This window comes from Myxine glutinosa, chromosome 5, assembly GCF_964187855.1.
Source record: "Myxine glutinosa chromosome 5, kmMyxGlut1.1, whole genome shotgun sequence".
In the NCBI taxonomy this organism is placed as follows: domain Eukaryota; kingdom Metazoa; phylum Chordata; class Myxini; order Myxiniformes; family Myxinidae; genus Myxine; species Myxine glutinosa.
In genome coordinates, this window is record NC_136265.1 from 67,873,084 (window position 1) to 67,901,022 (window position 27,939).

The 27,939-nt window shown below is 45.4% G+C and overlaps 1 protein-coding gene across 1 annotated transcript; it reads right to left on the reverse strand.

The window, feature by feature from the left end:
* Positions 1-305: 305 nt before the first annotated feature.
* On the reverse strand, positions 306-26,381 carry LOC137428155 (uncharacterized). The gene is made up of 6 exons (XM_078778140.1): positions 26,265-26,381; positions 24,672-24,838; positions 24,531-24,593; positions 21,497-21,559; positions 12,264-12,467; positions 306-9,179 (listed from the first exon to the last, which is right to left on the reverse strand). Exons 2-6 carry the CDS (start codon positions 24,820-24,822, stop codon positions 7,657-7,659), a joined length of 2,004 nt encoding a protein of 667 aa, XP_078634266.1. The 5' UTR covers positions 24,823-24,838; positions 26,265-26,381; the 3' UTR covers positions 306-7,656.
* Positions 26,382-27,939: the final 1,558 nt, after the last annotated feature.

The window sequence follows — 27,939 nt, forward strand, 5'->3', positions numbered from 1 at the left end:
TTGCCGACCTCGGAAGGATGACAGGCTGAGTCAACCCCCCTGGCGTTAATTCAGCGATCGACCGGGATTCGAACCCAGGATCCTTGGATCCTAAGCTGGCACCCTAGCCGCTAGCCCAACACCAGGGATCCTATGGATGTAAATGAACACTCTTTTTACTCTGCGTGCATTGCACATCACGTGCAGTGAATTTCACCTCCCTGTGTCTTGTATTTATTATTTTAAAAAAAAAAAACACTTCTGTACACCGCCCTTGAGGCTCGCTTTGCAAGCCACCGTCTACAATTCCAATAGAAGACGCATAATTACACTTTTATGGAAAATGTTTATTTTCGAGTTTGTTTTATCCTCAAAAATAGACCATCGTGAACACACATTCGTGTTAAAAAATTGGCCTTTAAAACCTACCCTTATGAAGGGGGACAGACATCTGTACAACATACAAACACAAACTGACATTGTTGTATATGGTAGATTACAATCAGGGGTCAGGTAAAAAATAACGGGACATAATCAATTAATGTCGGCACTACCAGCACAACCGCTGCATGTGCACGCAAACTGATGTGATCGCGCAGAAGTATATCATTTGTGTATACAGTGCCTTCAGAAAGTATTCACACCGCTTGACTTTTTCACATTTTGTTGTGTTACAGCTTGAATTTACAATGGATTAAGTTGAGATTTTTTGTCACTGATCTACACGTAAAATGTCAATTTTGTCAATGGATGCACCTGAGCTCAATTTGGAATGTCATAGCAAAGGGGTTGAATACTTATTGCGATCCGAAAGCTATGTGAGCAGTGCCTTGGTTAAAAAAACATGCCTGGAAGATCTATCCGACGGATAAGAAGGTATATATGGCTTCATCTTCTTTATACCAGGATACATGTGGGTACTGTACTGTGGAACTCACTGCGAACGGGTCTAAGTATAGGAATGTAAAATTGTTGGTGCTCCAGGACTTATGCTCCGATCTCCTTCTAGGTCACAACTTTTTAAAACAACATGCCAAATTGGAGATGCTGTTTGACGGGGACAAACCATCCTTGTCAGTTTGTGGACTAGCCTGGGTGGCGATAGCACCGCCGTCATTGTTTGCGAATTTGACCCCTGACTGCGAACTGAAAACTGTGAAATCTAGATGATTTACACGCGAGGATACAAAATGTATCGCCCCAGAGACCGGACACTTCTTAGCGAAGGGATCATTGATGCTAGCGATTCTCCTTGGCGGGCCCAAGTGCTCATGAAAACGAGACCAAATCAAAGGAAGCAGATGGTAATTGACGAATCCCAGACGGTAAATTGATTCACGCAGCTCGATGCATATCCACTGCCTCGAATGGACGAAATGGTGGGGAACATGGCATAATATCAGGTGTTTCGCACCTTGGATTTACGCAGTGCTTATAATCGAATCCCAATTCGAGAATCTGACAAGCAGTATACAGCGTTCGAATCAGGCCAAAGATTATATCAGTTTCGTAGAATACACTTCGGGGTAACAAACGGGGTTTCCTTGCTTTCAACGCATCATCGACAGCATTGTCACTCAGGAAAATATAAAAGACACTTGTGTATGTGGACAACGTCACTGTGTGTGGACGAACTCGTGCAGAGCATGATGACAATTTAAAATGCTTCATGGACGTAGCCAGAAAAATAATTTGACTTAATGACAGCAAATGTACTTTTCCACTGAAAACTATTAATCTTTTGGGATACACGATCTCGGAGGGGTCGATCCGACCCGACAAGTCTCGTCTGCAGCCCCCCTAATAGGGCCCCCCCCCCCATGATCTGTCAGCTCTGCGACATATCCTAGGGCTGTTTGCGCATTATTCCAAGTGGATTCTGAAATACTCAGGAGAAAATTCGCCCTCTTGTCGAATGCAAAAACTTCCCGTTGAGATCAGCCGCCGAAGCCGCTTTTAAAAATTTGAAAAATGACATTGCAAAAGCGGTAGTCATGTCGATCGACGACAATGTTCCTTTCGTGGTGGAGACAGATGCTTCTGACCATGCCATCGTGGCAACCTTGAATCAATCGGGGTGACCTGCAGCGTTTTTTTCCAGAACGTTATCTCGCAGTGAACGGCGCCATTCGTCTGTCGAGAAGGAGGCCTATGCCATTGTCGAGGCCTTGCGTAAGTGGAAACATTTTCTGCTTGGCAGACATTTTTGGCTTGTCACAGATCAAAGATCGGTCGCATTCATGTTTGATGGGCATCATATCCAGAAAATTAAGAACGAGAAAATTACGAGGTGGCATATTGAGCTAGCCGATTATAGTTATGACATAATCTATCGGCCTGGGATGGACAATGTGGCCGCGGATACGTTCTCTCGTGCTTTCTTGAGTTGCGAGTACTACATGACTCGCTTTGTCACCCCGGAATAACTCGGCTGGCAGACTTTGTACGATGTCGAAATCTTCCGTATTCTGTCGAGGATGTAAAGCTTGTTTGTGTTTCATGTCCTGTTTGTGCCCAGCTAAAACCACAATTTCACAAACCGCCTCAGTGCACTTTGATCAAGGCAACACTACCAGGGGAAAGATTGAATATCGACTTCAAAGGACCGTTGCCAACTGTGACATCCAAACGCTATTTGCTTACAACAGTAGATGAGTATCCACGATTCCCATTCACCTTCCCATGTGAGAACTCGTCATCAACAACTTTGATCAAATGTCTAACAAAGTTGTTTATGATTTTTGGTACGCCCTCGTACATTCACTCAGATCGTGGGACTGCATTTATGTCTCGAGAAATTAAATAGTTTTTTCAAGAATGAGGCATTGCTTCCAGTAGGACGACTAGCTACAATCCCCAGGGAAATGGTTTGGTGGAGCAATATGACAAAATCATATGGCGTGCAGTAACTACATATGTGTCTCAAATCTCGGGATCTGTCTGTCGGACAGTGGGAGATCGTGTTGCCGGACGCACTACATTCAATTCAGTCATTACTGTGTACGGTCACTAATATGACGCAGCATGAAAGATTGTTTGCATAGCATCGCCGGAGTCCTAGTGGACAATCGTTACCATCATGGTTAACCGAACCTGGACCTGTGTTATTGCGTTGGTCAGTGTGACAGAGCAAGTAGGAACCGTTGGTAGATGAAGTGGAACTCCTCGAGGCTAACTCAGAATATGCACATGTTCAAATGGCAGACCAGTGGGAGACCACAGTGTCCATTCGTAATCTCGCGCCATGCGGTGAGACCATAGGGAAGGGCTGCCAACAAGTCAGCTCGGCAATTTTACCAAGCGAAATTCAGTTGGGACTAGATAGACAAACGGAGAGGTTGACCGAGAATCAGACAGGCGGTAGGAATATTTTTTCGCCAATCTTTCCTGATGTATCACCATCTCCTGCATCTTCGTCCCCAAGCCATCTCTCAACATTTGAGGGAGGACAACTTCCCGAGGTAGAGTGTTCGCCCCAACCAAGAGCTTACCAAACACGGAGTGGCCGTACGAGCAGACCGCCTAATCGATTGAACTTGTGAGAAGATGCATTACAAATGAGGCTAGGAGCATTACTCCTGATTAAATATGGAAAGAGGATTTGCTATGATGTTGCTATATAGTCATGTTATTCATGTTATATGGCATGTATTAGAATCTTAGTATCGATTTGTAATCTGAGGGTACTAGTATGAAGTAATTTAAATAAAGATTGTGTTCAATTTTCTGAGTGGGGAAAAATGTGATAATTATGAAGCTGTCGTATATGTGACGTCATCGGCGCTTTACACGGAAGCGTATTTAACACGCGATTGCACATGCGGTCAGGGCTCTGTACACCACGAGCAGGCGGGTTAGACGGCGTATTCTGAATGGGTAAGGAATGCTGTGGATGAAATACTATCCCATACTTATAATCCCACAGTTGCTTGAAGGTGAGCGAGTGAGTTGCTAGAAGGATGAAGTGGGTCAAATCGATGTGGACCCAGATGGAATTAAAGGAATATGGAAGAGATATATGGAAATGCTGTTGAATGCAGAGAATGAATGGGGTGGCAACATAGAGAGTCACCCAGTTTTAGGACCGGCAGAGAAGATAACTGAGAAGGAAGTTGAGCAAGCGATAAAAGCAATGGAGAGTAGAAAAGCAGGAGGGCCGACGGGAGTTGTGGGAGATATGTTGAAGGCAGCGGGAAGTTGGGGAGTGAAGAGAATGATGGAGATCTATAATCTGGTGATGAAAGAAGGCCAGTGGATTGGGAACCGAGTACCCTCGTCCCTCTATACAAGTGGAAAGGTGACCCTCTGGACTGTGGCTCGTATCGAGCGATAAAGTTATTGGAGCATGGAATGAAGGTATTGGAAAGGGTGTTGGAGAGGAGGATAAGGAAGAAAGTGAAGATTGACGAAATGCAGTTTGGATTTATGCCAGGAAGAGGAACGACAGACGCGCTTTTTATTGTAAGGCAATTGCAGGGGAAGTACATGGAGAAGAGGAAGAAGTTGTTTCTTGGGTTTGTTGATCTGGAGAAAGCATTCGATAGGGTTCCACGCGAAGTAGTGACATGGGCATTGAGGAACTTAGGAGTGGAGGAATGGTTGATCAGAGTAGTGATGGTAATGTACGAGAGAGCGTGCACAGCTGTAAGGACGAATCAGGAAACAGTGGTGAGTTTGAGGTGAAGGTGGGAGTGCATCAGTGGTCGGTACTAAGTCCACTTCTATTTGTAGCTGTGATGGAGGTGCTGGCTCGGAATGTAAAGGAGGGTTTACCGTGGGAGTTGTTGCATGCAGATGATCTGGTGCTGATTGCAGAAAGTATGGATGGACTGAAGGAGAAGATGAACAAGTGGAAGGAATGTATGGAGACAAAAGGTCTGAAGGTGAATATCGGAAAAACGAAGGTGATGGCAAGTGGTAAAGCATGTGGTGAGGTGGAAAGAACTGGGAAGTGGCCGTGTGCTGTGTGCAGGAAGCGTGTCGGAGTAAACTCCATTCAATGTACAATGTGCGCTGAGTGGGTTCATCAAAAATGTAGTGGTTTGAGAGGGTCATTAACCAGTGTGGCAGCTACATTCAAGTGTAAGGTGTGCACAGAGGGAGCTGCAGATGGAGGAAATGTTGAGTTGGATCTAGGAGACGGCGTGAAGCTGGAAGGTGTGAAAACATTTTGCTACCTCAGAGACATGCTGAATGGAGAAGGTGGATCAGACTCTGCAACGGTTGCTGGAGTGAGATGTGCATGGAAGAAGTTTCGGGAACTGAGTGGCGTACTGACGTGGAGGGGAGTGTCGTTGAAGCTGAAGGGAAAGGTGTGTGCTGCATGTGTGAGAAGTATTATGATTTATGGGAGCGAGACATGGGTAATGATCGTTGAGCAGCAACGAAGGCTGGAAAGGGTGGAAATGTGAATGGTTCAGTGGATGTGTGGAGTATCGTTGAGAGAGAGGAAGACAAATGATGAATTGCGAAAGATGATTGGAATAGAGCTTGTGATGGATGATGTGAACAGAAACAGGTTGAGATGGTTTGGTCATGTGTTGAGGAAGGATGAAAGTGACTGGTTGAGAAGAGTGATGGAAATGAATGTAGAAGGAAGTAGAGGACGGGGAAGACCGAGAAAGACTTGGCTAAAGGTGGTTGGAAGAAGAAATGCGGGCAAGGGGGTTAAACAAAGGGAGATGCAGAAAATAGGGTAAATGGAGAAGATTGTCATGGGGCCCGCAAGGCTAACCCCCGCTCTAGCGGGGAAAATGGCCTTAAAATGCCTGTTGTTGTTGTTATCAGTGCCAAAAAAAAATCTCAATTTAATCGAGTTTAAATTCAGGCTGTGACAACAAAATGTGAAAGTCAAGGTGTGTGAATATTTTCTGAAGGTACTGAAGGTGGCCATGCAGGTAACAAACTGAGAACAAAAGCTTCACTGCACTGAGACCACTTGGAGGGTTTCTCTCATTGGTCATTTCAGAATGTGGAAGAGAGTCCTCCCAGGACTCAAAATATCTACCTCCATTTCAGCAAAGGATCACATTTTACAGACCAATTTGTTAACTTTTGTTGTTCTTGTGTCTTTATTCCGAGCATTCTTTTCAGGATAGTCACTGAACTCCAGCAACCTCCAGTTGTAGTTCGTTTGTAGTAATATTCCACAAACTGCTTTCTTTCTTTTTCTTTATCATTCCCATTGATCCACCTATAACTGGCACCATGTGTTATGGATTCGTCACTTCCGTCTTTGTGGTTTTCATCTACTTGAAGCATTTTTAGTTTCAGGTACTATTACTGTTATGGTTTCGGTGTGAAATGGAGGTAACTGTCTTCAAAGGTAAAAATAGTGTTTCAGAAGAAAAACGAAATGGGTGAAGAAGAAACCGGAAGAAGAAACCAGAAGAAGAAGAAGAAGAGGCCGGCGATAGGATCGAGAGAGATCGGAGAAGAGAGGCTTATCTGCTTCGTCGTGGCGAGCGGACATTGCGGACATTGGTCGTGAGCGAATGTTGGTTTCCCCGGGAAAGGGATTCCCGTGACAAAGTCGTTATTGCTGTTGCAAATAAGCCTGCGTGATGGGTTTTGGTTCCGAGAGTGAATCATCGTTGGAGAGCAAGCTGACGCCTCCATTATCGGCCGGTCCGCCATTTCACCTCGCACCAGCCCTTCGCCCGGTTCCACGTGTGTGTCGTGGGTTTTCCTGGAGCGACCTAAGCGTGGGAACCGCGGCTTCATTGTCGGGTGAACGGCAGGTGTGAGTTTCCATTCACCTTTTGGGTGAACCATTACTGGACCGACTTCAGCCCGACCTCTCACCAAGCGGCTCTTCTGCAGTTTTGACTGTCGACCAACCTGGGTTCAGGTCTCAGTAAGACCTTTTCGTGTGATCGCCAGAGCGGGGATCGACTTTGGCCTTGTGTCGTGACACCGTGACTTTGGGGAATGTTACAGTTTGCTCACGTTGGAGTACTGTGAGTTATTGATTAAGGAATAAATTGGTGGTACCATCATAGGAATTGTATGGTTTATGATGTGCAAGTGAGAGTTTCCTTGTACTTGCGTTAAGTGTTATTATTGTGTGAGTTTGAATACAATAATTGGTTTTGTATCAATTGCTTGGTGTGGTTCTACCATTGGTCATTGGGACACACATGTAATAGCACATCTTTCTGCCGTGACTCCTTTCGAGGCTCGGAGGTACACCGTGGCCGGGGTTTGGGGAGGAGCACGTAACACATGTCAGTGCTCTTCAACTTCCAGGTTCTCTTGACTTCCTTTTACAGATCCTGGTATTTGGTAATTTTCATGATTTCTGTGTTATTCAGACAAAGTCGATGAGTCCTGACACCTAAATTAGCGATATCGTATTTTCCTTTTTGTATCAGAGTACTACGTCCTGTGACAATGCTTTGTTTTCTATGTTCTCGCTTGATGGGATGGTCAAGTCATACGTGATTCCCTCATCGTTTTTCAATGATGGCTTTTAGTTCGTGCTTCCATGATTTCTTTTTCCTGAGACTGGGATATTGAAGTTCTTGCAGGTGTGCCAATGGATTAGTGCATGCATTGCTGTGCCTTTGCATGCCATTGCATGTGCCATCTCACACGAGTTTTGTTTTATTTTATCCAGGACAAGGTGATCAGCACTTTCTGTTTCTACCTCACAGAACCTACAATTGTCTGATTTACTCAATCCTTCTCTCGCATGTGTATTGTTTCATGTTGAGATAAACCTGATGAACGAGCAAACGTCTTGTCACAGAAAGAACACTTGAATGGCTTTTCTCCTGTGTGGACTTTTTGATGAAGTTTTAAAGACGTGGATTGAGCAAAGGCCTTGTGACACAAAGAACAGCTGTACGGCCTCTCTCCCGTGTGTATTCTTTGATGTATTTTCAATGTTGACAACCAAGCGAAGGCCTCATTGCACACTGAACACTTGTGAGACTTTTCTCCCGTATGTATTGTTTGATGTTGAGATAAATTAGATGAACGAGCAAAACATTTGTTGCATATGGAACACTTGTAGGGCTTTTCTCCCGTGTGTGTTTTTTGATGTTGAGATAAATTTGATGAACACGTGAAGGTCTTGTTGCAGACACAGCATTTGAAGGGCTTTTCTCCTGTGTGGATTTTTTCATGAAGTTTCAAAGATGTTGATTGAGCAAAGGCCTTGTGGCAAAAAGAGCACTTGTAGGGCTTCTCTCCTGTATGTATTCTTTGATGATTTTGTAAACGTGACAACTTAACAAAGGCCTTTTCACAAAAAGAGCACTTATATGGCTTCTCTCCTGTGTGGATTCTTAGATGTATTTTCAACGTCGAAAACCAAGTAAAAGCCTTGCAGCATACGGAACACTTGTAGGACTTCTCAAGCATGTGTATTTTTTGATGTTGATATTTATTCGATGAACGAGCGAAAGCCTTGTGGCACACCGAACACTTGTAGGGCTTCTCTCCTGTGTGTATTCTTTGATGTGTTTTCAATGTTGAGAAAGAGGCAAAATCCTTGCTGCACACCGAACACTTGTAGGGCTTCTCTCCCGTGTGTATTCTTTGATGTTGAGCCAAATTTGATGAACACATAAAAGCCTTCTCGCAAACAGAACACGTGTAGGGCTTCTGTCCCGTATGTCTTTTTTGATGTTGACACAAACTCGATGAATAAACAAAAGCTTTACAGCACAGAGAACACTTGAAATGCTTCTCTCCCGTATGTATTCCTTGATGATGGTTAAAAACCGACAATCTGCTGAAAGCCTTTTGACAGAAAGAACACTTGTACGGCTTCTCTCCAGTGTGAGTTTTTTTATGTTTACATAAATCAGACGAGCAAGCGAACGCTTTGGTGCACACAGAACACTTGTAAGGCTTCTCTCCTGTGTGCACTTTTTGATGAAGTTTTAAATATGTCGATTGAGCAAAGGCCTTGTGACACAAAGAACACGTGTATGGCTTCTCTCCTGTATGTAATCTTTCATGATTTTTTAAACGCGAGAACCTCACAAAGGCCTTTTGACACAAAGAGCACTTGTATGGCTTCTCATTTCTTTGGATCTGATCGAGTGTTGTCAAACAACTTTTGTGAGTCGTCCCAGAGAAGATGCCAAATTTGTCAATGTCGTGACAAAAACTCACGTGCACATTGAAATAAGCTTCTGTGTCAAATAACTGCAAACAGTTGGTGCAAGAAAAAATCTTCATTTCATTCTCTGCAAAGACAATTCAGAAAAAGCATGAATAAATCAATTGCTCTGAAAAATATAGCATGATTTATAAGTATTTTTACTCTCCTTAGATCACACACTGGTTTTCTGCCCTCGCTAATCTGTCATTAGAAGACATCAATATATTAAGCAAAAACTAGAACGGCATTGTTCGACGTCATGACGTTGCCCGATTATGCCTCCACTCACATTATTACATCATTATAATACTTGTACCAAGTTTGATTGAAATCTCTTCCGCTGTTCTCAAGTATCACATTTTTACTCGACATGACCTCTGACCTTTGATGCCGAAATATAATCAGTTCAAGTTTTCATCATAATATATACTTGTCCCAAGTTTGGTCAAAATCCGATCACTGGTTCACGAGTTAGCTCGGCAACAGAATTTTTTTTTATCTAACAAGACCTTTGACCTCTTGCCCCCAAAATCAAATCAGTTCATCTTTGCATCACAATACATGCTTGTACCAACATTGGTCAAAATCCCATCACTGGTTCACAAGTTATTGCGGGAACAGGATTTTTACCCAACATGATATCTGATCTTTGACCTTGTGACCCCAAAATCTAAAATGTAATCAGTTCATCTTTACCTCATTATACTTACCTGCACTAAGTTTAACATAGATCCCTTCAACTATTCTGAAGTTATCACAGGAACAGAAACCTATCACAGACGGAAGCACGGACCGATGGACGGAAGCCAGACGGACAACCCAAAAACATAATGCCTCTGGCGACTTCGTTAGTGGAGGCGTAAAAACTATAACAGCACTCTGATGTCGCGACATCGACTGATATGCCTCCACCCACATTATTAGATCATTATACATACTCGTACATCCTGGTGTTGGGCTAGCGGCTAGGGTGCCGGCTTAGGATCCTAGGATCCTGGGTTCGAATCCCGGTCGATCGCTGAATTAACGCCAGGGGGGTTCACTCAGCCTGTCATCCTTCCGAGGTCGGCTAATTGAGTACCAGTTCACTGGTAATTCCCTGCTTGTCGTTAAAGGCGGCAAAAAAGGTTGGCGTCAGGAAGGGCATCCGGCCGTGAAACATTGCTTCAAAAAGGGGACGAAAAAACAACAACAACCATGGTTCCCGAAAAAGGCCAACCACCGCTTTGCGGGGAAAAATGGCCTCTAAAGGTGTTTTTTTTTTATACATACTCGTACAAAGTTTGATATAAATATCTTAAGTGGTTCTCAAGTATCACATTTTTACCTGACATGACCTCTGACCTCTTGACCCCATAATCGAATCAGATTATTTTTACATCGTCATACATACTTGCACCAAGTTTGACTTAGTTCCCTTCCGCCGTTCTTAAGTTATCGCGGGAACGAAAAGCTATCACAGACAGATGGACAACACAAAAACGTAATGCTCCGCCGCGTATAAAGGGGTAGAGCATGTGCTGCGACCATGAGAACGGAGTGATAAGTGGATGTGCACTCGATGATGACGGAGGGTCATTATTTCATTGTAAAGTGAAAGGTATGAATATAATACAATACTATTGTATTGTAAATTAACATCCATTAAATTGGTCGGTGCCATTAAAGGGGCTTTTTATTTTTATTTGCATGTCGTTCCTGCTTCGTTTTTAATCTGTATGTCATACTGTACTTCAGACTGCACAACTTTGGACATCATACTCAAATGTTATCAAGTAACTTTCATTGTTCGTAAAACGTCCCCAAACCCTGCAATACGAGTGGAAAACGACCAGTATCTACTCCGTCAAGCACTTGTGGCAAAAGGTCTCGCCACTCCATTACTTCAGCTGTGAAATTAGATGAGGTAAAAAGGCATGAGCGTACGCAGTTTTTGACAGACTCTTCTCATTATTGGTGAGTAAAGTACTGTACTCATTTATTTTTCTTCCATTTTCATGCATTTATGGTGGGTATTCGAACGGTAGAATAAGTTAAGTTGAACGCTTTGGAAGTTTCACATTTTCTTATGTATTTATGGAGAAGGAGCGATCAGAGCCTCGCTTGCTTAAAGCAAATAGGTACATTACACCAAGTTATAAGAATCGTTAATTCCTTTAGATTGTCAGATTTCACTCCAGATTTCAATACTTATTTAGTGCACCGATTCTGATTCTCAAATCTGAACCCAGATTTTGATTATATACTTTAATTATTAAATACTTGAACCCCACCAAGGGGTGTTAACAGAGGAGGATCTGGAAGAGCTCACGTGCTTGAGGAAAGAGAGTGAAGAGAACGAGGGGATGGTTCCAAAACTACTAACGACCAAGATGTTGGCAGAGGTGTTGCAGATCGGCAAGGTCCTGGCTGACAAGGTGTTTGTGATCGATTCATTCATGGAGAGAAGCATACATTTTAAAAGGGGATTGGAGGTTGCTGTGATGCCCTATAGAGAGACCTACAAAGACCTGCAAATGAAAGCGAAGCAATCGACCATCGCAAGCTTTTATTACAAGAGCCAACAGCACCACCACCAGCAGTGCCTCAACCAACTCATCCACCAGCCATCGCATGTTCTCCATCTGCTGTCCCTGCGGGGTCCCCTTCCTTCTAGGATGGTCTTGGAGGATCCTGCATCATTCTAATCCCCTCTCCTCCCCCAACTCCCCACTCCAGCAGCATCATCAACATCTTTCGATAAATCTTGTGTTTTTATATTTATTGTGCACTCGATAATATATTAAGCTCAATCACCTCACTGTTTTGTAAAAATCACCACTGCCCAGGAACCGAACCGCCCAGGCCCAGGAACCTAAATAAAAAAAGCCGAGGAACCTAAATAAAAAATCCCAGGAACCTAACCGCCTTTTTCCAATTGGCCCATGGTTTAAAAAATCGCGGAATTTTCCAGAACCGTAACCCCCATGATATTTAAGGCTTTACAGAACATACATATACACACAAACTCCTCTTCTTCCCCTTCCCTTCAAACTCGCTCTGTGAAATTAAATAGAATGTATCAATGTGGTGTTGAAAGAGTACAGGCATGATAGGTCAAATGGCCTCCTCCTGTGTCAGAGTTCCTTGTAACGAAAGTGTCGCGTGTTCCGTGTGCAGCTCTGATTACCTTCGAAAAACTGAGCGACATTGCTGGGCTCCTTGGGAGGAGAACCGCAAGGTTCCTGCTTTTCGGGAGGAGAACCGCAAGGTTCCTGCTTTTCGGGAGGAGAACCGCAAGGTTCCTGCTTTTCCTCCTCATTGTTCAATGCATCCTTGGTAGTCTGAAGAAAGTTCTTTTGAAAACATTCTGTCTTCACTGAATTAACTTCACCTGCACACAGTGAGACATCAGTTCATCATGGGAGAGAAAGGGATCAAGGAGGAAGAGAAAGGGATCAAGGAGTGAATGAAAAAAAACAAACTCAAAAAACAAGGTAATTTGAAAGAACACCATTTCAATCAGGAATATTAAAACAACCAACCAGAACTCACCCTCAATCCACTTATATTCTGGGGAAGTAAATTTTTATTACGTTGGAAGGGATACGTACTAGCTAGTATGTCAAGTTAGCATGTTCCGTGTATATTGGAACATTTTCTGTAACTAGGAACCTGTTAGTGTGAAGTTGTCCTGTTTTTATGTATGCCCTGTGAGTTCCCTGTGAGAAAAGTGTAATCTGTACATGTCCTTTCTCTAAAACCAGGCAACACACCAGGCAAGGAAAGGAGAGGGCTGCTTTGGGTGGGTCGGCGGTTCGTGGGCTGGCCGATAATCCCCTCTCATAGTCCGCACCATGAATGCAAGACCAGCACAGCAATGGCCCTAACAAAGTCCTGGATGGCACGATCCCAATGGCAGCCTAAACAGTGGCGGGTACCATTGGTTCTTACAGTGGCGGCAACAACACCTCGTCCACATGATGTCACCACAGCGGCAGCGACGTGCCACCTCAATGGCCAATGCCAGGCCATGAGCAAAGAACGCTCGAGGGCGCAGGCATAGCCGTGGGAGGAAGGGATAAAAATAGTCACGTACGGATGCAGTCGGTGAGAACGTAGAGTGCAGTGAGTCAAGACCTTGACCAGTCAGTGGTATCATGGCTCCGAAGTCATACTTACCCATGCCTCCCTGGATATCTCCCGTGCTGCTCACCTTGAACCCTCAATACTTTCCCTCGTTGTGTGTGATTGTGATCGTGTACCTGTGCAGATTCAATTTGGGGGAAGAAACTGTGTTTCCGCTTGAATGTGGTTTTTCATTCAATTCGTCCATTTGCGCAGCATAATGCTTCGCCACGGCAGTATATCGCGTTAGAGACCCCGTCGACGTGACAGTATTTTATTGTGCTTTAACGAAGGATTTAAAATGCACAGAATTGCAAGCAACAGTAAACGATCATAAAGCAGGAACGGAAAACAAAGAAAATACAATATCTGAGACATCATAAATCACAATAAAAGGAAAATGAAGAGAGTTGTTTCTTTGAAATGTACATCAAGTCAAACTGTCACAAATTCTTTTTGACTATTCGGTGTTGTGTTGTGTTCAATATGATAGATAACACTTGTGCAACTAATACTCAATATTGAAGGAATTGTTTATTAGATACTAGTGGGCCCGTTGGTCCATTGGACCAAATTTTCATTGGTCTTCACGGCCTTGTAGCATACCTGCCTGCTGTACAGCTTGAGCCAGATGCACTTGGGCCAGGGTGGGGCAGGGGGCGGGAGGAGGGGTCGTTATTATTATTGCCAAATGATACAACTATTAATATCATTGTTGTTAAAATTATTAGTATTAATTAATATATGCTTTGTTGCAATGTTATCATTATTTGTATCTATTTTGCAATTAGAATGCCATGCTGCGGAAAGGACCCAGTAAGCTGCACTATACACCTTAACATGGCGTGCTTTTAAAACATGGGAATTCTTCTGAGTTTTTTGTAGTTAATTAGCCGAATCAACTCGAGAGATCAAGAAGATCATTTTGGTGCATCACACTCTACATCAGAACGCTCCAGCAGAACTCCACAAAAACATAGCAAAAATGACCACAGATGAACTACAACTGGAGGCAATCCGGAGTTTGGTGACGATCCTGAAAAGATTCCTTGGAACAAAGCTCTGAAAAAGTTTAACAGTTTGGTCCATGAACCGTGATCCCTTACTGAAGCAGAGATAGATACTTTGGGTCGTGGGAGGACTCTGTTCCACCTCCTAAAACCAGCAAATAGAGATAACAACCAATCGCGCACGCGCGCACACACACACACACACACACACACACACACACACACACACACATATACACACACACACACACACACACACACACACACACACACACACGTTGTGATTTGCACATACGCATGCATGATTAAGGTTTATACATTACCGTCGGACGCCGCTATTCACAGGGGATACGTTCCTGGGAAATGCCACTAATTGAGAAACCGCGAATGGGGGTTCATTGTTTCAATGGAAAAAGGGGGGATTGGTTCCCGAATCGCGAAAATCCACAAATAGCGAGGAACAAACCAAGAATGGTGAGGCAAAATCCCCAAATGGTGAGGCAAATCCAGAGAATGTCGACGATACTCTACGAAGATCGATGAAAGTCCCAGAAATGGCGAGACAAAACCCATGAATATTGGCGATAATAAATCCACGAGTGTCAATGAAAATCCAGCGATGTCGGTGAAAATCCGCGAATGCATGCCGTGCCATTGTTTTAATGGGGAAAAGACAGCTAATTGCACTAATAGATATGGTGGAGTTTTTCATTCTGTACAGTAACTTGTGGGGATGATGTGTTATGCAGCTGGTGGGATATCCCGCAAAACATTGTTTACCTGTGAATGGCGGCGGGATATCACGGGAAGCTATTCACAGTGTTAATTAATGACGGGATATCACGTGAAGCTATTTACAGTGTGAATGGCAGGATATCCCGTGAAAGCCATGAAAACGCGAAGCACACAGCAGCGAACGCAGGAGCAGGTCATGCTCGCGGCTTGTCGATGTTTTTTGCGTATGTCCAGCTGCTTTGTGCATGGCTGGTGAAAGATGGGTTTTATAAATGTGTCAAGCTCGTAGCCTGTGGAAAAATTTTTTTGCGCCACCGAAAAACCGTGAATTCATGGGACAGGGCCGCGAATAGAAAAAAAAAAACCCGGGAATTTGGGAGACACTTTTCCACGAATAGAGAAACAGGTCGAATTGTTTCAACTGCAAATATGCAGAACCCACGAATAGTGGAACCGCGAATAGCGGGGTCCGAATGTTCACACATGTTTGGCATCAATTTTGCACACACACACATGCACACAATGGAGGTGGATACTTTGAGACCTGGAATGTCTCCAGTCCATCTCATGAAACACACCCACATGCATAAGATGGCAATGTGATGGTAATCCATAAGGGAATTGGGCTGTCACAGCGTAAGTGATGGGGTTCCTGGGTTGAGTCAGAAATTTTTCAAACTAGCCCCATGCAGGAATTTACTTCCTGTTTCTTAAATAAATAAATATATATATATATATATATATATATATATATATATATATATATATATATATATATATATATATATATATATATATATATATATGCAAAAGAAACTTACCACCTTTGAAACCTTTAAATATCAACAATAACACTGCGTGTAGTAAATGTGTGAACTTATTTGTGGAAAATAGTGTCCTCATTGACAGACAAAACGGTCACGGATGGTCACTTGAACCTTCAATGGTCACCTCATAGCACAGCTGTTGAACAGCTGTTTTGACTGTCAGTGATTAGCCAAGGGGTACGGGATGATTTTAATGAGCTGCACGTGATGTCTTGATATTGGCTTTAAAAAGGTCAGTGCAAAATGGGCATTTCAATCAACATGCCACGATTGTCAAGGGATCAACGGCAGCGTGCCCTGGGCATGCTGCAAGTCGGACTGAGCTACCGTGAGGTGGCACGTCGCCTTGGCTGTTCACACCAGACGATATCGGCCCTGGTGGACAGAGACACCCTCCACAACTCTGCAGATGACAGACCTCGATCAGGGAGGCCAAGAGTCACCACTGCAAGGCAGGACAGGCAGATGGTCCGAAATCACCTGCGGGATCGATTCCGTCCAGCATCCCGCACTGCGGCAGAAACTCCGGGGCGTGCAAACCAACGGATCTCCAATGATACTGCACGAAGACGACTGCATGACTATGGTCTGACTGCCAGAAGACCATACAGAGGCCCCGTGATGATGGCTGCCCATCGCCGCAACCGACAGAGATGGTGCCAGCAGCATCAGCGGTGGACCTTGGCGCAGTGGAACGAGGTCGCTTGTTTGAAATGTAATAAAATTGTAACAGTTCAAAATAAAACAAACCAACAATTGCTAATTGAAACATTGGCATTTTATTGATGACATGTCAAGTTTTTGACCAAGATACACCATCTCATCAGTTTGTTCTGCAGTACAGAACAGCACAGGGTGCAATGTCAGTCCCCTTTCAATAGCATGTGTGGCCACCATTGTTTTGGATACAGGCAGTGCATCGTCGGCGTATACTGCCTACCAGTCTTTGGATGGATTGCTGCTGGATTCTGTCCCACTCAGTCCTCAATGTCTGAAGCAACTCTGCCCGTGTCATGGCCCTGCCAACTACGCATCTCCCAAGCTCATCCCACAGGTGCTCTATGGGATTCAGGACAGGGGAGAGCGCAGGCCACTGCATGGTGTTGATGTTCTCGCCTTGGAGAAATGCAGTGGTAAAGCGAGCAGCATGGGGACGAGCATTGTCATGCTGAAAGGTTCTCAGTTCTGGGTGGTCTAGCAGGAATGGCAGCAGATGAGGTCGCAGGATGTTATCCACATACCGCTGGGCGTTAAGATTCCCATCCACAACCACCAGTGGCGTCCTGTACCGGCCTGGTATGGCGGCCCACACCATCACACTTGGGCCACCCCACCTGTTGGCTTGACGCACGCAACAATCGGCATATCGCTCGCCAGTTCTTCTCCAGACACGCTCACGCCCATCAGGACTGTCCACACAGAACCTTGACTCATCGCTGAAAGCGACCTCGTTCCACTGCGCCAAGGTCCACCACTGATGCTGCTGGCACCATCTCTGTCGGTTGCGGCGATGGGCAGCCGTCATCACGGGGCCTCTGTATGGTCTTCTGGCAGTCAGACCATAGTCATGCAGTCGTCTTCGTGCAGTATCATTGGAGATCCGTGGGTTTGCACGCCTCGGAGTTTCTGCCGCAGTGCGGGATGCTGGACGGAATCGATCCCGCAGGTGACTTCGGACCATCTGCCTGTCCTGCCTTGCAATGGTGACTCTTGGCCTCCCTGATCGAGGTCTGTCATCTGCAGAGTTGTGGAGGGTGTCTCTGTCCACCAGGGCCGATATGGTCTGGTGTGAACAGCCAAGGCGACGTGCCACTTCACGGTAGCTCAGTCCGCCTTGCAGCATGCCCAGGGCACGCTGCCGTTGATCCCTTGACAATCGTGGCATGTTGATTGAAATGCCCATTTTGCACTGGCCTTTTTAAAGCCAATATCAAGACATCACGTGCAGCTCATTAAAATCATCCCGTACCCCTTGGCTAATCACTGACAGTCAAAACAGCTGTTCAACAGCTGTGCTATGAAGTGACCATTGAAGGTTCAAGTGACCATCCGTGACCATTTTGTCTGACAGTGAGGACATTATTGTCCACAAATAAGTTCACACATTTACTACATGCAGTGTTATTGTTGATATTTAAAGGTTTCAAAGGTGGTAAGTTTCTTTTGCATTTCAGTATATATATATATATATATATATATATATATATATATATATATATATATATATATATATATTCAAGCTGCTGTTCAAAACAACATCAAGCTCACCCTGTTCAACACCCAGTCCCTCAACAACAAATGCCTCATCCTGAACGAATACATCCTGGATAACAAACTGGACTTTCTCTGTCTCACCGAAACCTGGCAACAACCTCTGGACTACTACACACTTAACCTCACCACACCCAATGGATATTCCTACGTCAATAAACCACGCTCAGAGGGCCGAGGTGGTGGAATTGCCGTTATCCACCGTCAAGACATCAAGACCAACCTCATCTCCATCTCATCTGCTCCATCATTTGAACACCTGGCTTTAAAACTCTCTGGTCGCACGCAGTCAGTCATGGCTGTCGTCTACCGCCCTCCCAAACCACACCCATCATTCCTGTCTGACTTCTCCTACTTTCTGACCCAGCTATGTTCCCTCTCCCCCTCAATCCTCCTCCTTGGTGATTTCAATATCCACATGGACTCCACTGACTCCACAATAACCACTGACTTCACTGATTTACTCACCTGCTTTAACCTCACTCAACATGTCGACTTTCCTACCCATATCCGTGGTCACATTTTGGACCTTGTCTGCTCCACTGGATTAAATTTGCACCATCTCTATGGCTCTGACCTCACCCTCTCTGACCACTTAGCCATCACTCTGACCATCAACATCCCCGCCCCAACACCAAGGCATTATCGCACAATCAACTTCCGTAAGCTAAACGCTCTTTCACCTACCTCATTCTCATCCACCCTCTCTGAAAAAATGTCCACTTCTCCCTTCATTGACCTCCACACCCCTTCCGACCTCACTGACTACTACAACCACACTCTCTCCTCCTGCCTTGACCAGCTTGCGCCTGTAAAAACCAAAACAGTTTCTTTCACCCATTCTGCTCCCTGGTTTACCCCTGAACTCCACCTGATGAAAACTCGTGCTCGCCAACTTGAAAGACTCCGCAATAAAACGGGTCTCACAGTTCACTCCCAAGCCTACAAGGACCACCTACAACACTACAAAGATGCCCTCTCCCGCGCCCGCTCTGCCTACTACTCTCAAATTATCCACTCTGGCTCCGGAAACCCAAAAGCACTCTTCTCGACAATAACCAAACTCCTCCGCCCCCTGAACACCACCACCCAGTCATTCACAGTAGACAACTGCATCTCCTTCCTCTCTTTCTTCCAACGCAAAATTGACAACATCTACAACAGCTTGACCACCGCCGCACCCGCTCCCCCTCCAACCACCTGCTCCCCCTTGTCCTGCCATCCCCTGTCTCGGTTCTCCCCAATCTCCCCTACTGACCTCTCTGAACTCCTCATAGGAATGAAAACTGCCACCTGCACTCTTGACCCCATCCCCTCCAGCTTTGTCAAAGCCTCCCTCCCTGCTCTCTCTCCACTTATCATTGCAACAATAAACTCCTCCCTGTCTACAGGCATCATCCCACCTTCCCTCAAAATTGCTGCTGTTACCCCCATTCTAAAAAAACCTGGTCTAAACCCTGACACCCTAAACAACTTCAGACCCATCTCCAACCTACCCTTTCTGTCAAAAGTTTTGGAACGTGCTGTAGCCACTCAACTCAAACATCATCTCTCTGCCAATAACCTGTATGAAACATTCCAATCCGGATTCCGGTCCAACCACAGTACTGAAACTGCTCTCCTCAAAATCACCAATGACCTTCTCCTCTCCTCTGACGCTGGCAACCTCAACATTCTCGTCCTCCTCGACCTCAGCGCTGCCTTTGACACCATCGATCACACTATCCTCCTCACCCGACTTGAATCCACCTTTAACGTTACCGGCACTGCCTTCTCTTGGATTAAATCATACCTCTCTGACAGATGCCAGTTCATCTCCATCAATAACTGCAAATCCCCCACTGCTCCCCTCCCCCAAGGTGTCCCCCAAGGTTCAGTTCTTGGCCCCCTCCTCTTCATCCTTTACCTGTCCCCGCTCGGTCACTTAATCCGCCGTCATGGTCTCCAATTCCACTGCTTCGCCGATGACATCCAGCTTTTCATCTCCACCAAGTCCGTCTCCACCGACACCCACTCTATCCTGACAAACTGCATCACTGAAATAAAATCCTGGCTTCAAATCAACTTCCTCAAGCTTAACTGTGATAAATCTGAAATAATCATCATTGGCCCAAAAACGCTCACAAAATCCACCCATAACTTTGCCCTCAACATCGACGGTATCCCAGTATCCACCTCCCCTCACATCCGGAATCTTGGCGTCATCTTTGACCAAACCCTTCCCTTCGACAAATACACTAAACAGATCACAAAGTCAGCCTTCTTTCACCTGAAAAACATTGCCCGTCTCCGCTCATCCCTCTCCTCCACGGCTGCAGAAACCCTCATCCACGCCTTCATCACCTCCCGTCTGGACTACTGCAATAGCCTCCTCTATGGTTCACCCTCAAAAATCACCAATAAACTCCAATACATTCAGAACTCCGCTGCCCGTCTACTCACCCATTCCCGGACCCGTGACCACATCACCCCCGTCCTTTACAAGCTTCACTGGCTCCCCATCCCCCAGAGAATCCAGTACAAAATCCTCCTCTTGACATACAAAGCCCTCCATAACCTGGCCCCATCCTACCTGGCTGACCTCCTCTCCAGACACACTCCCACCCGCAACCTCCGCTCTGCTGGTACCAACCTCCTGACCCCCTCCATCCGGACCAAATTCAGATCCTGGGGAGACAGGGCCTTCTCCATCGCTGCTCCCACCCTCTGGAACTCACTACCTCACACCATCAGAGACTCCTCCTCACTCACCACATTCAAAACATCACTAAAGACCCACCTGTTCAACACTGCATTCAACATTCAACCCACAGCATTTAACCCCTGACTATCTCTTCTCCTTTTCCCTCCTTTTGCTTTAAATATTTCCCGAATTGATTCTTGTCTTTTTGCAATTGTTGTTTTCATGTATTGTTATGCATTATGTTTGCCACTCTGTCAAAGCGCCTTTGGGCTTCTGGAAAAGCGCTATACAAAATAAATGAATTATATATATATATATATATATATATATATATATATATATATATATATATATTTTCCATAAGATGGCAATGTGATGGTAATCCATAAGAGGATTGTGGTGTCCTATTGTGGTGACATTCCTACCTTGTTTGGTTGTTTTTTGAGATTTCATTCTTCCAAGTTTTTACATTAAAAAATGTTTTTTTCCTTGTTTCTGTTGGTTTTTCTTTTTAGGGGAAATATATAAAAGAGTTCACACAGAACACAAAATACACGTGTACCGATCAGTGAGATTGTATACAAATATCAGTGTGTATCACCCCCTGGAGCAGCATCATTTTTGGGGGCTAGAAGATTGCCACGCCCAGCTTCACAAATGCTCAACCAGTCAATTTGGAACTTCCCTTCAGTTAGTGTCATGATTTGTATTTGTGCGGCCCATTGTCGTGATATAGGTTTTTCCATTATCGCACAGGCCAGGTCCAAACCTTTTTCTTGAGTCGATGGATCGTTGAGAAACTCAGGCTTCACCTTCACCTTCACAATAAGATCTGAAAAAAAAAATCATTCCATTAAAACAAAACTTGTCATGTTTCAGAATGAAACATTTCCAAAAAATAACCTTCACTGAAGCATATGTAATATATAAACCACCTTTAGAGGCCATCCTCGCGAAGATGTAATATATAAAGCATATAAAGCATAATATAGAAGCATATGTAATATATAAAGAAGAAATTTTGTTTGTTAGTTTATGCATGATGGCATGTTGGAAATAATTGTTGGAAATTGTTGTGTTGGCAATTGGAAATTTGGCATGTTGGAATGTTGGAAATTTGTTGGAATTTTTTTTGAAATTAAAAAAAAAAGTTGGTATGTTGGAAATTTCCCTGCAGGAAACAGTGCAAACAGACTTTGCAAGGCCTCCTCTTTCATCCAGAGGAAGGTCGAGGGCTATGTTTGGATAAAGAAAATAGAAAAAAAAATTAAAATCAGATAATTGGCCTGCGGGCCTTCATAGAATATTGTGCTTATACACTGCCTGCACTTTATTCCCGGGAGTATTCAGGTAATGTGTTTTGTGAAAATTGTATGTTGAGGTTGTATATAGTGATTTGTTGTCAACACACAAATTAAATTATTACAGTGCTTACACTTGCGCCTGGTATTAAAAAGATTGCTTTACACAGGTTTATTATAACACTTCCGTGTTCAGGCCCCGAGAAAATGTCCAGGCTGGCATGATAGCTCAGAAGCAGCGTTCCACTTGTCAGGTGAGGTATCAATGTGTGTGTGTACTGTCCCACGGATTGACATGAAAGCAGGTGTCCCGTCTGCTGGCATTATTAGTGGATGTCAAAAGATCCCATGGTATCCTTTGCAAAGGTTAGGCGAGTTATCGCTGGTACCCTGGAAACATCCAAAGTGGAGTATTCTGTGCCGGAGTGGCGACCTGTCCAGGATTGTTTCCCTAAACACAAAAACTGCTTTGGCAGAACTAACACTCTATGTCGAGCAAGGTGCACAAAGATCCAGAAAGGCAACACAAGCCAGGCCATCCTACCATTTCCACTTTGTAGTTGCCCTACCCAACTGATCTCTGGTCATCTTGACGAGAAGTTAGCCCGTCTTGTGCAATGTCTGCCTTCCTTCATCGAGGATATCAACACACAATCACAATCTTTAAATGGTTCAGGATTCCCTCTGACAGAAAATATTCACGACGGACATCAAATCAAATCAGTTTACACCGTTACTCCTAATGATGACTATCTCTGGGTGCTAATACACCGATTGTATTGATGTACAAATAAGGAAGCAGGCACAGAAACTCCTCTCCGCCTCGCCTGGTACGCAGTTCCTCTGGACGACGTGCTCAACTCCCCAGAAGTTCCACCCCAGAATTATTGGGCCGATACAGAGACGACTACGTCGGTGCCACACCCTGTGGCAGAGGACCTTGAACGATTTATCAAGTTTGCCAATTCCTTCCACTTCACCTTTGATTTCACATGGGACATCTCAGGTACCTCTGTCACCTTTCTCGACAGTAATTCAGTCAAAGAGAACGATCTTGCCACCACTGCACATTACAAACTTAAAGTTTTACACAGCTACCTTGTCTCATCATCCTCCCGACCCTCCCACATAAAAATCTCAATTCCATATTCCCTGTTCGAATCCTGGTGTTGGCTTAGCGGTTAGGGTGCGGCTTGGGATCCTAGGATCCTGGGTTCGAATCCGGGTCGATTGCTAAATTAACGCCAGGGGGGTTGACTCAGCCCGTCATCTTTCCGAGTTCGGCAAATTGAGTACCAGTTCACTGGTAATTCCCCGTGTGTCGCAAGAGGCGACTAAAAGGGTTGGCAGCAGGAAGGGCATCCGGCCATAAAACATTGCTTCAAAAAGGGGGCCACGGTGCCCGAAAAAAGCCAACCCCCACTTTGTGGGGAAAAAATGGCCTCTAAAGGCGGTTGATATTCCCTGTTCCTCGGGCTCCGACATCTGTATGACGACAATTCCGGCTAAGACTCAAAATCAAATGAAAAGTGCAAGTTCTTCACTGAGTGTGCCTTTACCACCTCCATCGTGGTCAGCCTGCTGGAGAGCGTCCGCAACACCGACAGATGGACGGCTTTACAACCTTCTGAGGAAAAAAAATTAAAAAGTAAAGATCCCATTCACATTGATCTACCATCCCATCAACCTTCAAATCAAGAACATAATCCAGGAGAAACTTCAACCTGTTACAGAATGATCCTGAGCCAGTTTCCGGACATTCGTTCAGTCACACGGTGTGTGACTTAGGGGTGAGAGGACCTAAGTCACACACCGTGTAGTGTCTCCAACATCTTTCACTTTCAGCACCACGGACAGTCGTAAAAGCAAAGGGCGAAGCCATATGGACAGGATCTGCATTTTGGCTCCGCAAAGGATCAACGAGCACTCACCATTCACTAAGACCTCCCATGATCGACAACCTTTCAAGATTTTTCTCACTGTGGTTCCTCCTATTATTTTACATTATTTTGTTTCATGTACTTTAAATCTCCTTTTTCTCCCTTCTTCCAAACTCTCTGTTTCTCCCCCTTTTTCCTTATTTTATTCCCTTTTCCCCCAATCGCTTTTACTTCTGACTCCAACACGCTGAACTACCCTTTCATGAGAAGTGAAAATGAGTAATTCTCACCCCACCTGCCCTGATCATTGACCTATCACTGACGCTCGCACCTCTGATCCACACCCACCCTATAAGAACCCCTACAGCCCCCCATGACGTCTGTCTTTTGCACGACAAAGTTGTGACGTGTTAACGGCCGAAACGTCAACGTCTAGTTGCATCCATGGCAGTCCACGTAACTTGATCAATGTCCTGTTCATTTCATCCTCTTGTTCCACTTATCCGCAACACAGATCAACATGAACCTTCACAGAGGGAAATTACCATTCTACTACTACAACAACAACAACAACAACAACAACAACAACAACAGAACGTTTGTGTGTGTTTGTGGTTCAAACCTTCATGTTGAGGGAACGAATCATCGACGAACTCGGACTTCACCTTCACCTTCACTATAACACCTGAAACAAAAACAATCCATTAAAACGAAACTTTCAGGAACCAGCAGAAGGCGACGGTGCGGAGAGAACGACACGTACCGGGTCCCGGGTCTTCATCCTCGGGTGGACCGACCCTGGACCCGCGATCTGAGGGAGAATCTCCCGGAACGACCGAGTTTCCTCCATCAGAACCGCTCGTGGATCCCGGGGGGTTCGATCTGTGATCTTCATCGGAGACGTCTCGGTTCATGGCGAATCGGAGGGAACTGTAAGGTAGAGGTACATGAGGACAGTGATGTGAGGTACACTGGGACGCTGACGTGAGGTACACTGGGACGGTGCATTGAGTTACACTGGGACGGTGACGTGAGGTACACTGTGACAATGCAGTGAGGTACACTGGGACGCTGACGTGAGGTACACTGGGCCGGTGCATTGAGTTACACTGGGACGCTGACGTGAGGTACACTGTGACAATGCAGTGAGGTACACTGGGACGCTGACGTGAGGTACACTGGGACGGTGCATTGAGTTACACTGGGACGGTGACGTGAGGTACACTGGGACGGTGACGTGAAGTACACTGGGACGGTCACGTGAGGTACACTGGGACGGTGCAGTGAGGCACACTGGGACGGTGACGTGAGGTACACTGGGACGGTGACGTGAGGTACACTGGTGCAGTGAGGTACACTGGGACGGTGACGTGAGGTACACTGGTGCAGTGAGGTACACTGGTGCAGTGAGGTACACTGGGACGGTGACGTGAGGTACACTGGGACGGTGCAGTGAGGTACACTGGGACGGTGCAGTGAGGTACACTGGGACGGTGCAGAGGTACACTGGGGCGATTACGTGAGGTACACTGGGATGGTGCAGTGAGGTACACTGGGACGGTGACGTGAGGTACACTGGGGCGATTACGTGAGGTACACTGGGATGGTGCAGTGAGGTACACTGGGACGATTACGTGAGGTACACTGGGACGGTGCAGTGAGGTACACTGGGACGGTGCAGTGAGGTACACTGGGACGGTGCAGTGAGGTACACTGGGACGGTGACGTGAGGTACACTGGGACGATTATGTGAGGTACACTGGGATGGTGCAGTGAGGTACACCGGGACGGTGATGTGAGGTACACCGGGACAGTGACGTGAGGTACACCGGGACGATGACGTGAGGTACACCGGGACGATGGTGTGAGGTACACTGGGACGGTGCAGTGAGGTACACTGGGACGGTGACGTGAGGTACACTGGGATGGTGCAGTGAGGTACACTGGGATGGTGCAGTGAGGTACACTGGGATGGTGCAGTGAGGTACACTGGGATGGTACAGTGAGGTACACGGATGGTGCAGTGAGGTACACTGGGATGGTGCAGTGAGGTACACTGGGATGGTGCAGTGAGGTACACTGGGATGGTGCAGTGAGGTACACTGGGATGGTACAGTGAGGTACACGGATGGTGCAGTGAGGTACACGGATGGTGCAGTGAGGTACACTGGGATGGTGCAGTGAGGTACACTGGGATGGTGCAGTGAGGTACACTGGGATGGTGCAGTGAGGTACACTGGGATGGTACAGTGAGGTACACGGATGGTGCAGTGAGGTACACTGGGATGGTGCAGTGAGGTACACTGGGACGGTGCAGTGAGGTACACGAGGACGGTGACGGTGCTGTACAGTGTACCTTGTACTGCAGGAGAACACAAAGCTAGCGAGGCGACAGATCTCTCATCTCTTCACGGGAGTGAACACATTCTCCGATTCGGGGATTCCCAACCGCAGATTCGTCACATCAACATATGGAACCCCTTGCGAACTCGGACGTTCAAATGAATTTGTTTAAAAGATTAACTTAGTCAAGGTTTAGTCTTATAGGTTGTTAAAATGTTAAACTACCAGCGATTCTGGATTGAACACCAAACAAACACGACGTGAAACGTTGGAAGCTTTACACACCAAGCTGAGACAAACACAGCTCAATGTGCGACGGACATGCACGGAGGGAGCGATTTCTATTTAATAGTTTTAATTCTTTATTATAAGAGAGAAAACGTACATGGTTATGTTTATATGCGACCAAAACGTCTTTCTTCTTCTCCTTCAAATAAAATTACCGCCCAAAACACAGTCCATGAACTTTTAATTACGTTTAGACTGCTGAGACCCCTCAGACCTTTGACGACCCTTTAAGTCTCCCAAGACCCTTAAGACCACAAATCACCTAAAATACCCCAAAGAGCCAAAAGCCCCTGAAGACCCAAAATACCCTGAAGATCCCAAAACACTCCAACGACCCAAAATACCCTTAAAGGCCCGAGGATCCAAAAGACCCTAAAGACCCAAATGGCCCCGAAAACCCAAAACACCCAAAAGACCCCGACGACCCAAAATACCCCGAAGACCAAAAACACCCTAGGAGATCTCGCGAGATCTTGGAGACGGCGGCAGGGATTTTCGAAGCCCCACACGGTCTCCACGTTTTTCGAAGTTAAGTCTGTTCACAATTGTATTTTGTCGAAACTGTATTTATCTTTCGGTGTGTGAAGTTATTGTGTGCAACTTTGGTTGTTTCTCGGTGTTTATCTTTCATAAATTGATCGTCTGTTTGCCGTGTCGCGAGCAAGGCCTTGTACAGTGTGCACTGTACAACCTTGAGGCTTTGTTTTTCTCTCAGTGGTCCGTCGTTTGTGATCCAATAACTTTCGTTCTCTGTATTCCCAGTCTTTTCATCCATAGCCTACTTCCTTGTGTAAATCTCAACTCAAAAAAAACAAAAAAACAATTCCTTCTCTGTTCTCATTCGTTTATTCATTCTTATTCGTTCGTTCGTTCTTCGACCACGTGTTTCTCCCCCATTTCCCCAGATAGTTTTCACTCATTAACCTTCAATGTTTACACTTTCCCCTCAAGTTATGTATTCCGTCATATTTTATAACACCTTTTTCTTCTTCTTCTTTAAAAGGCTGCTTTCGACTTGCTCACCAAATCAATTCATCCCCAAAAAAATATCCATCTCCTATAGTGCCTTTGTTCTACATTCCCTAAACTCTCCTGCACTCCATCCTCCATCCAGCGTCCTTAAACGTATTTTTAACTCGAAGGTCACAAGAAACTCATTTTGCAATAAATGTTCGTTTCCCATAAATCGTACACTTTCAAAAATCCAATCTCACCCCTCCCCTCCAAATCTTCCCCATAACCCCTCCCCTCCAAATCTTCCCCATCACCCCTCCCCTCCAAATCTTCCCCATCACCCATCCCTTTCAAATCTCCCCCCTTGCCCCCTCCCTCCTAAACTACTCCCTCACCCTTCCCCGCCAAGACGCCCCCTCGCCCCTCCCCTCCTAGACTCCTGCCTC